Source organism: Elephas maximus, chromosome 3, assembly GCF_024166365.1.
Source record: "Elephas maximus indicus isolate mEleMax1 chromosome 3, mEleMax1 primary haplotype, whole genome shotgun sequence".
NCBI classification, from domain to species: Eukaryota; Metazoa; Chordata; class Mammalia; order Proboscidea; family Elephantidae; genus Elephas; species Elephas maximus.
In genome coordinates, this window is record NC_064821.1 from 75,111,073 (window position 1) to 75,123,806 (window position 12,734).

The following is a 12,734-nucleotide window of genomic DNA, read 5'->3' on the forward strand; positions in this document are numbered from 1 at the left end:
CTGCCTCTCTGAAAGCTGGGCTTGGGGCTCGGCTGTTTGCTATGGGGAGGTTGGGCAGGGTGTTACCTTGTTCGCAGGTTCTCCGGCTGGGGCGGGCCATCAAACACCGACAGGACATCAAAGTCCTCTTCCAGGGCAAAGGACTGGAACACCAGCTGGATTCTGTGCTGGTCCTCTGCAGTGATGGTCCATGTGCAGTTGGCGTAATTGGGGTAGCCATACGGGAACCCTGGGCTCTCGACTGTCCCGTTGGGACCCTGCAGTTGGAACGTGCAGTTCTGGCCTGGGAGAGAGAAAGGGAGTAGTTCAGTGCGGGCAGGATTCCCAGCAACTTCCAGGGAGATGAGAGAAATGTGTTAAAGAATTGTTAACTCATTCTTTCAAGAGCTTCCAAGGGATCAGCCCTATGCTTAGCACAGAGGAGGAAAGGTGATGACTAACATTGACTGTGAGCTCACTGTGTGCCAGACACTGTCCAGCTGATAAAATGGGCGTATTTTTTATTCAAATCTGAGAACAATTCTGTGAGATGGGATAGTAAGGCTCCAAGAGTTTGAAAATCAGGGTCAACTCAGACTTCCTCTTAAAACGCTAAATGCCAGAATGACCGTTTCATTGTCCACAGCCTCCCGACTCTCCAGGCCCTACTCTCAGCTAATGTCCTCTCCTCCCATTTGCCATAGAAAATACAAGCCTCCTAACAGGGATTCTCTCGTCTTCCCCATTCCAAACCCTTCTACTCTGTACCACACTATCCTCTTTCCCCCTATAGAGGAACCTCCCCTCCTCTGTCTAAACTTAATCCTTCCACGTGCCCTCTTCTGGGCCCATGGGTTGAATTGTGTCCCCAAAAAGTTATGTTGGAGTCCTAAACCCCAGCACCTATGAATGTGACCTTGTGTGCAAGGTGTTAAGTTAATAAGAGGTCACACTGGAGTAGAAAAACCAAAACCAAACCCATTGCCGCTAAATTGATCCTGACTCATAGCAACCCTATAGATCCTACAGGACAGAGGAGAACTGCTCCATAGGGTTTCCAAGGCTGAAAATCTTTACAGAAGCAGACTGCCACATCTTTCTCCCATGGATCAGCTAGTGGGTTCAAACCGCTGACCTTTCAGATAGCAGCCAAGCACTTAACCACTGCACCATCAGAGCTCCTTACTGGAGTAGGGTGGGCCCTAATTTAACATGACCGGTGTCCTTACTAAAAGAGAAGAGACACTGAGAGGCACACAGAGGGAAGATGGCCATGTGAAGACAGGGCAGAGATTGGAGTAGATGCTCTCTATAAGCCACCAGAAGGAAGGCAAGGAAGGATCTTCCCCTACGGCCTTCAGAGAGAACATGTCCCTGCAGACACCTTGATTTTGAACTTCTATCCTCCAGAACTGTGAGACAATACATTTCTGTTGTTTTAAGCCACCCAGTTAGTGGTAATTTGTTATGGTAGTCACAGGTAACTACTACGTGCCCTTGGGGTTCCATTCTTTCTTACTCTTCAAGCACCTTATACTACCCTGCTTTTGTCTTATGTATGTCCCGTCTTTCCTCTCTAGTGAATCTATCCCATTGCCTTTTAAATGTGCTCAATGCTCTATCACTAAGCAAAGAATTCCCCACTCATTCCTCATTTCACTCCATCTACAGCCTTATCTCTCTCCTTCCCTTCACACCAAATTTCTAGAAAACACAATCTGTCTATACTTTCTGGCTCCCATTTCCTTTCTTCCCACTCTCCAACTCCACCTGTTATGCCTTCTGGTTCTATCACTCCACCCAAACAGGTCTGCTAAGGTCACCAATGGGTCTTGTGGATATTTGGCATGCTCATCTATCGATCCTCATTTGAGCCAACCTCTCAGCTGCCTCTAACACTGCTGCTCACGCTCTCCTCCTGGAAATGCTCCTCCAGGGACAGAACCCCTCAGCCCTCACTACGTGTGCATATTACCCAGAGGCTGGCTAAAATGCAGACTCTGACTGATGGCATCTGGGTGGGGCTGGAGAGCCTGCATTTCTAACTCACTTCCTGGTGATGTGAGCTGCTGGTCTGCTGGTTGGGGCCACACTTTGAGCAGCAAGGTCCTAAACTTCCTCCCACATCACCACACTTTTCTTTCCTTTGTCCTCTCTGGCTGCTTTCTTGGTCTTTTCAGGCTCAGTGTTGGGGCTTTTCTTCCTCTCTCCCCTAGTCTAGTTAACCTCCCCACTTTTGCCCTCATGACTCTCAACTTCATATTCAGACCTCCCTCTGAGCTCCAGACCTGTGTTCCCAATAGACCTCAGGCTTGTGATGTGCCCCCAACCAGTCCATCCTCTTCCTTTGCTCCTCTCTCAGTGAATGGAATGGCACCTCCATTGCTTCAGCTAAAGAAGGCCCACCTAGAAGCTGTCCCTGACACCGTCCTCTCCCTCAAAACCCTATGGCCAATCATCACCCTTGTCTCTTTCTCTATCTCCCACCACTTACCAATCTCTTCCCTGGAAACCATAATAGCCTCCTAATGGGTCAATCACACTCACTATGGCCCTGTCAAACCCAGCCGTCACACGGCAGCCAAGGGGAGATTTTTCTTAAAACAGAAACCTGATCAGGTCATCTCACCACCACCACTGCACCCCTCCCCCCACATCTGTCCTAAACCTTCAATGACTCCTTATTGCTCTTCAATAGGAAAAACTATTTAAGGTCTATGAGGGTCTCTACATTGTCTGGCTCTTAGTAATCCCTCAGCCTCAAGTCCACCAGCTCTCCAGCCAAACCCTACCCTTCTCAGTCTTTTTTATCTGCCATACGCTCTTATTCCACTGCCACAGGACCTTTGCATATGCTGTTCTCTCTACCTAGTAAGCTCTCTCCTCCCTTGGCATACTCATCTTTCAGATCTCAATCAAGCGTCCCTCCTCGGCTAGGTCAAATCCCCTATTATATGTTTTCATGACATCATAACTCCTCCTTCATAGTGCTTATCACAGAAACAAATTTCCACATTTCTGTGTAAGTTATGAGTATCTGTCTTCTCACCAGGCTGTACCTCCTTAAGAGCAGAGACCATATGTGAGTTTGCCCATCTTTGAATCCATGCCCTGAACTCAGTACCAGACACATGGTAGGTTCTCAATAACTCAACATGTCCTTTGTGTTTACTGAATGTTTGGCTAGACACTCTTTTAAGAGCTTTACATATGTTGACTTGTTTAATCCTTACAACAGCCCTATACGGTGGAGACTATTAATGTCATCTCCATTTTACAGATGAAGAACTAAGGCAAAGAGAAATTAAGGAACTGGGTCAAAGCCACGCTGTTACACAGAGGAGGGATTCAAACATAAGCAGTCTGATCCACTTTCTTAAGCACTATGCTGATAAAATGATTCAACACTAATTTTTTTAAAGCCCATTTAACTGACAAAAGACAGTTAATCTCTAATAATATTAAGAAATCTCTCAACACAAAGTATCCCATTAAAGGAAAAAAATTAAGGTCTTCTGAATAAATTCTAAAAGGGCATTTAATAAAATTAGACATGTAACCCTGATTATAATAAACATTTGGACTACAAAAATGAATCTTTCTTTACCATAATAAAGCACCCACTTTAGAACAATAGCCAACATTATACTGAAACACCTGATTATGATCATGAAGAAGACAGAGATGCCATGATCGCCACTGGGACTTAAGGCTTTATTGGAGGAAGCTAAACCATTTGACATAAGCAAAAGAAAGCAGAAAAGAGGAAGCAAAAATACGGTTTGCAGATGACATATTAATATACTTAGGAAAACCGGGAGAATCAATTATAAAGCTATTAGAACTAATAAGAAATTTCAGTAAAGTAGCCAGATGTAAAATAAAATTTAAAAATCAGTAACGTTCCTATATACCAGCAACAAATAAAAATATAAAGAAAAAGCTCTTGTTTATGATGACTACCAAATACATAGAACTAAATTTAATAAGAAATGTGCAGGCATCACATAAAGGTAATATTTACATAGGGACAAAAAATTTTCAAAAATTGCAGAAACATAGCTTAATCATGAATGGAAAGATTAACTACTAAAAGGATGTCGCTTCTTCCCCAAGTTAATTAAGTTTTTAATGCAACTTTGATCCAAAGCCCAGTGGCCTCTGTATTAAATTTGGTAAAATGAGACCTAAGTTCAACTGGAAGAATAGACCGATAATTATGACCAGTGCATTTTTGAAATAAGTAGTTAATTTAGTAGTCTCATCTTACAAGATACTACACAAACAACATCACCAAACAACACTTAGGAAAATAGTGTGGAGGTGGCATAAGGGTGGACAGGTAGAACACGAAAGAGGGTATTCCAAGAATAGCTTTAATACATGTTGTTATTGTTGTTAGCTGCTGTGAAGTCAGCACCTGACTCATGGAGACCCCATGTGTTACCGAGAATAACTGTTCATAGGGTGTTCTTGGCTGTAATCTTTATGAAAGCCATCTACCAGGCCTTTCCCAAGGAGCCACTGGGTGAGTCAGACCATCAAACTGTGAATTAGCAGCTGATTGCAAACTGCTTGTACCACCCAGGCTCCCTTTAACACACACAACAATCAAAATATATTAAGGTGACATTAAAAAAAGTCAAGGGGAAAAGAAAAATTGTTGCAGGGTCAAGAATCTTTGAGAAAAGAATCTTTGAGAAAAGAATCATCTCCCCAACTCACACAATATACTAAAATAAATCCCAGACCAAGAAAAAGCATTTAATATTAAAGAATATGTAGAAATCAAGCAATAAAAAAATTAGAAGAAAATATAGGTAAAAAGCTATCTGAGATTTCTAAACATAAAAGCTGTGGAACATACTACAAGATTAATAGTTTTAGATAAAAGTATATGTATGTCAGAAATATAAACAAAATCAAAAGCCATACAAAAATGTTGGATAAAAAGGTATCTTTAATATAGAAACACTACTAATCGACAGGGGGAAAAAAGCACTATAATTGACAAACTGGACAAGGTCTTGAACAATGAATAATTCACAAAAGACTTAAGTGATCCCCAAACAGAAAAAATATTCAATAATAATGAAATAACGTTTCTCTGTCTATAGCTTTCAAAGTCGGCCCTGATACACTTTTCTGAACTTGTTCCCCTAATTGGCACAGGTACCACATCTACTCGGCTCATTCCCCTAAAATCTGCCTGGCGACTTCTTTGAATCATGTTATTTATTCATTCCTTCATTCAGTCCCCCTCTAGGTTAGACCCTGTGCTAGCCCATTGGACTCAAATCACAAACTAAATAAATCCATGTGGAAAGTACCATGCTAAAGGAGTGCGTTCTGAAGTACAGAAAAGGAGTACTCAACTGCCACAGGGGCCACATCTTAAGGGCGCCCCCCATTCATGTCCTGAACAACCAGATACCAACATCCACCCCAGCCCCAGCATCCCAGGCTGCTGCCTCTGCTCAGACTTGCCCAGAGCTGGAGATTCCAATTCAGACTCTGGGTATGAATGGTATCTCCTGCTGTAGAGACAGAAATGAAGGGGTTTGAGAACAGAGCCCCTGGGAACACTCTACATGGAAGGGGACAAGATAGCACCACAAAAAGGTGACAAGAGCGGGACTAGGGGGATAGGCAGAATAGTAGGAGAACAGAGGGCAGTTCCACACGGGAGAAGGTGACTCAATGTACTGAACACCACATAGGCTAGGATGAGGGTCTTTGGCAAGGTCGCTTGCTTTGATATCTAAACGGTCCCTCTGGAAGTAAGAATGATGACAATGGAAGCTTCATTCTGTTCTCTGCTGCATCCGAGGGCCTAGATCTCAATAAATATTTGCTGAAAGGATATATGGATTTCAGCAAAAGCAGGAAGGAGGGTGGCGAGGTGAACAGAGGCCAGATTGTAATAGGTAAAGGCAAGATTGGTTGTAAGCAGGTGGAGGCCATTATATTTTAAACATTACACTTTTTTCTTATTGTCAAAAATTTGGAAAATGCAGGTAAGAATAAAAAAGAAGTTGATTATAATCTCGCCTCCCAGAGGCAACTGCTGTTAATATCACATCTATTTTTTCTAGATTTTTTCATGCATACTCACATCGTCGATATAATACTGTATGTATAATTTTGTGTGCTCCTTACACAGTAAATTCTTTCTCAATATTCAATCACAAATGGCAAAGCGAACTTGTAATATGGATAGGCATGCATGTATGCAATGCAAAGATGTATAAAGAAAAATTTACCTTCAGTCTCCCTCCCTTCCACTCATCCCAGTTACCAGAGTTAACGGCCAGGTGTGTATCCCTCCCCACCTTCTTCTCTCTCATATATTCATATGGACACATTCAGGGGGAATTTTTATTATTTTGCTTTTAAAAATAGGATCAGAAGGCAGAGCCAACATGGCGCTAAACACAGAAGCACCACGCCATCCCTCCACAGCAAAGATCGGAAAAACTAAGTAAAATGGGAACAAATGTCAATCCTGGAACCCTAAGCATCAGATGAAGAGATAAAGAACTCAACCAAGCACCAAATGGAATAAGAAACTGACAGAGAACAGAGAGCGAGAAGAGATACAGCAGAAGTCCCTTATCAGCTAACGCAGCACGGATACGCCATCTTGGACTCCTGTCAGAGATCGGCAGACAGGGAGTACAGGAAAGCAGCTTCACAGAGCTCCCAGCAGGAGACAGAGCACCCAGTAACCATCAGCACACGCTTTCCCACCCCCGCTCTGCTTCCCCCTACTCGGCCTTCACTGCTTCCCAGCAGGCTGCGGTCACTTGGCCAAGGGGTGCCGACTCTGTGCTGCTTGGATTTGCCCCACCCACACCGGCTGGCTCCTTCAGTGCCATTTGTATGTTGCTGGAGTTGCTTTTTTTGGCTTCTTTGGGTTTCTTCCCTGCCTCTCACCTGATTCCTTCCTTTCTTTCAAACAGCTGGCTCCATGTGCCAACTTTGCTGCTTCTTGACAGGCTGTGAAGCACCAATAGGCTGGGGAACTGCTTCCTCGGTCTGCAGCCACACTGGTGAGATCCCTGGGCCCTTTTTTGTTTGTTTCTCTTTCTTTTTCCTTTTTGTTTTTCTTCATTTCTTGGTCTCATCTCTCTCTACTTACCTTTTTTTCCTATCCCCTGAATACCTGGTGTTGTGTGCCATCTCCACCCCTTCTAGCCAGGCTGTACTGTGCAACTTGGGTGCCACTTCTCCTGTCTCCACAGCCACGCCGGTGGGATGCCTGGAGGCCTTTCTTTTTATTATTATTTTTCTTTTTCATTTTTGTTTTTCTTCATTTCTCAGTTTCTCATCATTTCTCAGTTTCTCATCTCTCTCCACTTTCGTTCTTTTCCTGTCTCCTGAATACCTGACACTGTGTACCATCTCCACCCCTTCTAAATAGGCTGTGCCCCGAGGCCTGGGAGCCACTTCCCTGGTTGCTGGTAGGATCCCTGGGGGCATTTCTTTCTTTCTTTTTGTTTTTTAATTTTATTTCTTTTTTCCTTTCTGTTTTTCTTCATTTCTCGGTTTCTCATCTCCCTCTACTTTTCTTCTTTTCCTGCCTCCTGAATACCCAATGCTGTGTAACATCTCCACCCCTTCTAGATAGGCTGTGCCCCAAGGCCTGGGAGCCACTTCCCTGGTCGCTGTTGGGATCCCTGGGGACATTTTTTCTTTATATCTTTCTGTTTCTTAATTTATTTTTCTTTTCTAGTTTTTTTTTTTTCCTTTTTGTTCTTCTTCTCAGTTTCTCTTCTCTCTCACTGCTTTCCTTCTTTCCTTGTCTCCTGAATACCAGGCACTGTGTGCCTCCTCCTCCCCTTCTACATGGCTGTGCCACTTCTACACTGGAAGCCACTTACTTGGTCGTCGATGGGATCCCTGGGGGGCATTTTTTTAACTTTTGATTTATTTACTTTTCTCTTTTTTCCTTTTGGTATTTCTCCATATGTCAGATTCTCGTCTCACCACTCCAACAGCAGGCTCAAACACCACTTTTTCCCTTTTTTTGGCTCCTCTCTCTTCTTTTTTGGCTTCTCTCTCCTCTCTCTCTTTCCCATATCCAACTTAGTTATACACATCACCTCTCACCTCCTTCCTGCCTATCTACACCGTATACTGAACATCGCACCCACGAGCTGCACAGGCACGGCCTACCAGAACCTACCCTGCATTGACCCTCAGCCCGCCTTGTTGGCCCACTACATGCTACAAACAATCCATCCCAGCCTCTCCCCTTCAACTGGACCTGCCCTGCTGCACCACAGCTGAGTGACTGGCCCTGCCCATTGGACAAGGAGGTAAAAAATATCATGCCCAAAGACGAGCAAACAACCAAGAATGCACAACTCGCCTGCTCAGACATAACCAAATAAAATAAAAAAGCAGGATGAAACAAACAAATCTACAATCAATACATGACGAAAATAACTACAAAATGTCCCAAAGACAGCAGACAATATCAAAACATATTTAAAAAAAGAGGAAAGGATGGTTCCAGTAGGTGCTCAGAATAAAACAGCAGATGACTTTCCAGTAGAAGAAAAAGCACTCATACTACCTGATAGGGAATTCAAATCTCTAATATTCAGAGCTGTCCAAGAGTTCAAGCAAAATGCAGACAGAAATGAGGAAAAAATAAACAAATTCATGGAAAAGGCAGACATATTAATGGAAAATACAGACAAAAAAATGGAAGAATTCAGGAAAATAATACAGGGACAAAATGTGAAAATAAAGTCACAACTAGAAATCATATAAAAACAACAATTAGAAATCCAAAAGATAAACAACAAGATTTCAAAAATGGACAGTGTCAGAGAAGGGCTGAGGAGAAGGTCTGAAACAATGGAAGACAGGATCAGTGAAAATGAAAACAAATACTTGAATACCACTTTGTTTGAGGAAAACTCAGAAAAAAGAAAAATGAAGAAACCCTGAGAATGATGTGGGATATAATCAAAAGCAAAAATTTGAGAGTGATCGGAGTTTCAGAACATGGGGAGAAAACGGAAAACACAGAGAGTATCATTGAAGAATCGCTGACAGAAAACTTCCCTAATATCGTGAAAGATGAAAAGCTGACTGTCCAAGGATCTCAACGAAACCCATATAAGATGAAGCCCAGAAGAAATCACCAAGGCTGAGTCAGAATCGACTCGACGGCACTGGGTGCTGGGTTTTTAAATCATAATTACACTCACTAAAATGAAAGACAAAGAAAGAATCCTGAGAGCAGCTCGAGGAAAATGAAAAGTCACATACAGAGGGGAAGAACACTAAGCTCTCATTATTCAGCAGAAACCATGCAGGTAAGAAGGCAATGGGACAACACATCTAAAACCTTGAAAGAAAAAAACTGCCAACTGGGAATGATGTACCCTCCAAAACTCTTGTTCAAATATGATGGTGAAATTAGGGTATTTTAAGATAAACAGGAATTAAGAGAATATTATAAAAACAAACAAAACTTACAATAATTATTAAAGGGAGTCCTTCAGTGCGACAATCAACAACATCAGACAACAGCCTGAATCTAAGACACAGCATCCCACCAGCCAGATACCAACCTAGGAAATGAACTATCAAGGATTATTCAAAATCAGAAGATTTACAACAGGGAACCAAGGAGGTTAACCAGAACAATAAAAAAGGCAATAAACAGTGTAGGTATAGAATTTCGTAATGGAGAGGAAGGCAAGGCAATACCATGTAATAATAGACTGGTTCAAACCTAGGAAAATAAGGGTAAATTTCAACATAACAAGAAACAAAGTTAATAAACCTATTCATCAAGTATCATTTTCTATCTTACACTCCAGTCCAATCCCTGTCTGAAAAGCTGACTTTGGAAACGATTCCAGTCTTGGGCTAACAGAAGGTCAGGGGACCATGACCTCTGGGGTCCTCCTAGTCTCAGTCAGACCATTAAGTCTGGTCTTTTTATGAGAATTTTAGGTCTACATCCCACTGCTCTCCTGTTCCATCAGGGATTCCCTGTTGTGTTCCCTGTCGGGGCAGTCAATGGTTGTAGCTGGGCACCATCTAGTTCTTCTGGTCTCAGGCTGATGTAGTCTATGATTAATGTGGCCCTTTCTGTCACTTGGGCTCATAATTACCTTGTGTCTTTGGTGTTCTTCATTCTCCTTTGCTCCAGGTGGGTTGAGACCAATTAATGCATCTTAGATGGCCACTTGCTAGCGTTTAAGACCCTAAATGCCACTCACCAAAGTTGGATGCAGAATGTTTTCATAATAGATTCTATTATGCCAATTGACCTAGATATCCTCTGAAACCATGGTTCCCAAATCCCCGCCCCTGAAACGCTGGCCTTTGAAGTGTTCAGTTTATTCAGGAAACTGCTTTTGGTGTAGTCCAGTTACGCTGACCTCTCCTGTATTGTGTGCTGTCTTTCCCTTCACCTAAAACAGTTCTTGTCTACTATCTCATTAGTGAATACCCCTCTCCCTCCCTCCCTTCCTACTCTCATAACCATCAAAGTATATTTTCTTATCTGTTTAAACTCTTCTTGAGTTCTTTTAATAGTGGTCTCATACAATATTTGTCCTTTTGCAACTGACTAATTTCACTCAGCATAATGCCTTCCAGGTTCCTCCATGTTATGAAATGTTTCACGGATTCATCTTTGTTCTTTATTGATACAAAATATTCCATTGTGGGAATATACCATAATTTATTTATCCATTCATCCATTGATGGGCACCTTGGTTGCTTCCATCTTTTTGCTGTTGTACACAGTGGTGCAGTGAGCACAGGTGTGCATATATCTGTTTGTGTAAAGGCTCTTAATTCTCTATGACATATTCCAAGGAGTGGGATTGCTGGATCATATGGTAGTTCTATTTCTAGCTTTTTAAGGAGGCACCAAATTGATTTCCAAAGTGGCTGCACCATTTTACATTCCCACCAGCACTGTATAAGTGTTCCAATCTCTCCACAACCTCTCCGACACTTATTATTTTGTTTTCTGGACTAATACCAGCATATCTGGAGTGACACGGTATCTCATTTTAGTTTTGATTCATATTTCTCTAATGGCTAATGATTGTGAGCATTTCCTCATATATCTGTTAGCTACCTGAATGTCTTCTTTAGTGAAATACCTGTTCATATCCTTTGCCCATTTTGTAATTGGGTTATTCTTCTTTTTGTTGTTGAGTTTTTACAGTATCATGTGGATGTTATAGATCAGATGCTGATCGGAAATGTCATAGCTAAAAACTTTTTCCCAGTCTGTAGGTAATCTTTCTACTCTTTGGGTGAAGCCTTTGGATGAGCATAGGTGTTTGATTTTTAGGACCTCCCAGTTGCGTAGTTTCTCTTCTGGTGTTTGTGCACTGCTAGTAATGTTTTGTATACTGTTTATGCCATGTATTAGGGCTCCCAGCATTGTCCCTATTTTTTTCTTCCATGATCTTTATTGTTTTAGATATTATATTTAGGTCTTGGATCCATTTTGAGATAGTTTTTGTGCATGGTGTGAGGTATGGGTCTTGCTCATTTTTTTTTGCAGATGGATATCCAGTTATGCCAGCACCATTTGTTCAAGAGACTGTCTTTTCCCCATTTAACTGACTTAGGGCTTTGTCAAATATCAGCTGCTCATATGTGGATGGATTTATGTCTGGACTCTCAATTCTGTTCCATCGGTCTATGTATCTGTTGTTGTACCAGTACCAGGCTCTTTTGACTACTGTGGCAGTATAATATGTTCTAAAATCAGGTAGAGTGAGGCTTCCCACTTTGTTTTTTTTTTTTCAGTAATGCTTTACTTATCCGGGGCCTCTTTCCCTTCCATATGAAGTTGGTGATTTGTTTCTCCATCTCAAAGAATGTCTTTGGAATTTGGATCGGAATTGCATTGTATCTACAGATAGAATAGACATTTTTACAATGTTGATTCTTCCTATCCATGAACAAGGTATGTTTTTCTACTTATGTAGGCCTCTTTAGGTTCCCTGCAGTAGTGTCTTGTAGTTTTCTTTGTAAAGGTCTTTTACATCTCTGGGTAGATTTATTCCTAAGTATTTCATCTTCTTGGGGGCTAGTGTAAATGATAGTGATTTGGTGATTTCCTCTTTGATGTTCTCTTTGTGGGTATAGAGGAATCCAACTGATTTTTGTATGTTTATCTTGTATCCTGAAGTCTTCAATTAGTTTCAGTAGTTTTCTTGAGGACTCCTTAGAGTTTTCTGTGTATAAGATCATGCAATCTGCAAACAGAAATACTTTCACTTCTTCCTTACCAACCTGGATGCCCTTTATTCCTTTATGTAGCCTAATTGCTTGGGCTAGGGCCTCCAGCACAATGTTGAATAAGAGTGGTGATAAGGGGCATCCTTGTCTGGTTGCCATTCTCAAGGGGAATGCTTTCAGCATCTCTCCATTTAGCATGATGTTCAGCCAACATCATTCTTAATTAAGTTGTTGTGGTTGTTAGGTGCCGTTGAGTGGGTTCTGAGTCTTAGCGACCCTATGTACTACAGAAGGAAACACTACCTGGTCCTGTGCCATGATGACAATCATTGTTATGCTTTAGCCTATTGTTGCACACTCTGAGTCAATCCATCTCATTGAGAGCATTCCTCTTTTTCGCTGACCCTGTACTTTACCAAGCATGATGTCCTCCAGGGACTGATCCTTCCTGATAACCTGTCCAAAGTATGTACGACGTAGTCTTGCAATCTTTGCTTCTAAGGAACATTCTGGCTGTT

General features: G+C 41.9%; 1 protein-coding gene across 1 annotated transcript in view; it reads right to left on the bottom strand.

Annotated features, from left to right (window-relative positions):
- CSMD2 (CUB and Sushi multiple domains 2) overlaps nucleotides 1–12,734 on the bottom strand; it is a 786,100-nt gene that overhangs the window by 701,276 nt on the left and 72,090 nt on the right. The window contains exon 2 of the mRNA XM_049878694.1: nucleotides 67–283. Coding sequence (XP_049734651.1) covers nucleotides 67–283 — 217 coding nt within the window. The remainder of the gene's footprint in view (nucleotides 1–66; nucleotides 284–12,734) is intronic.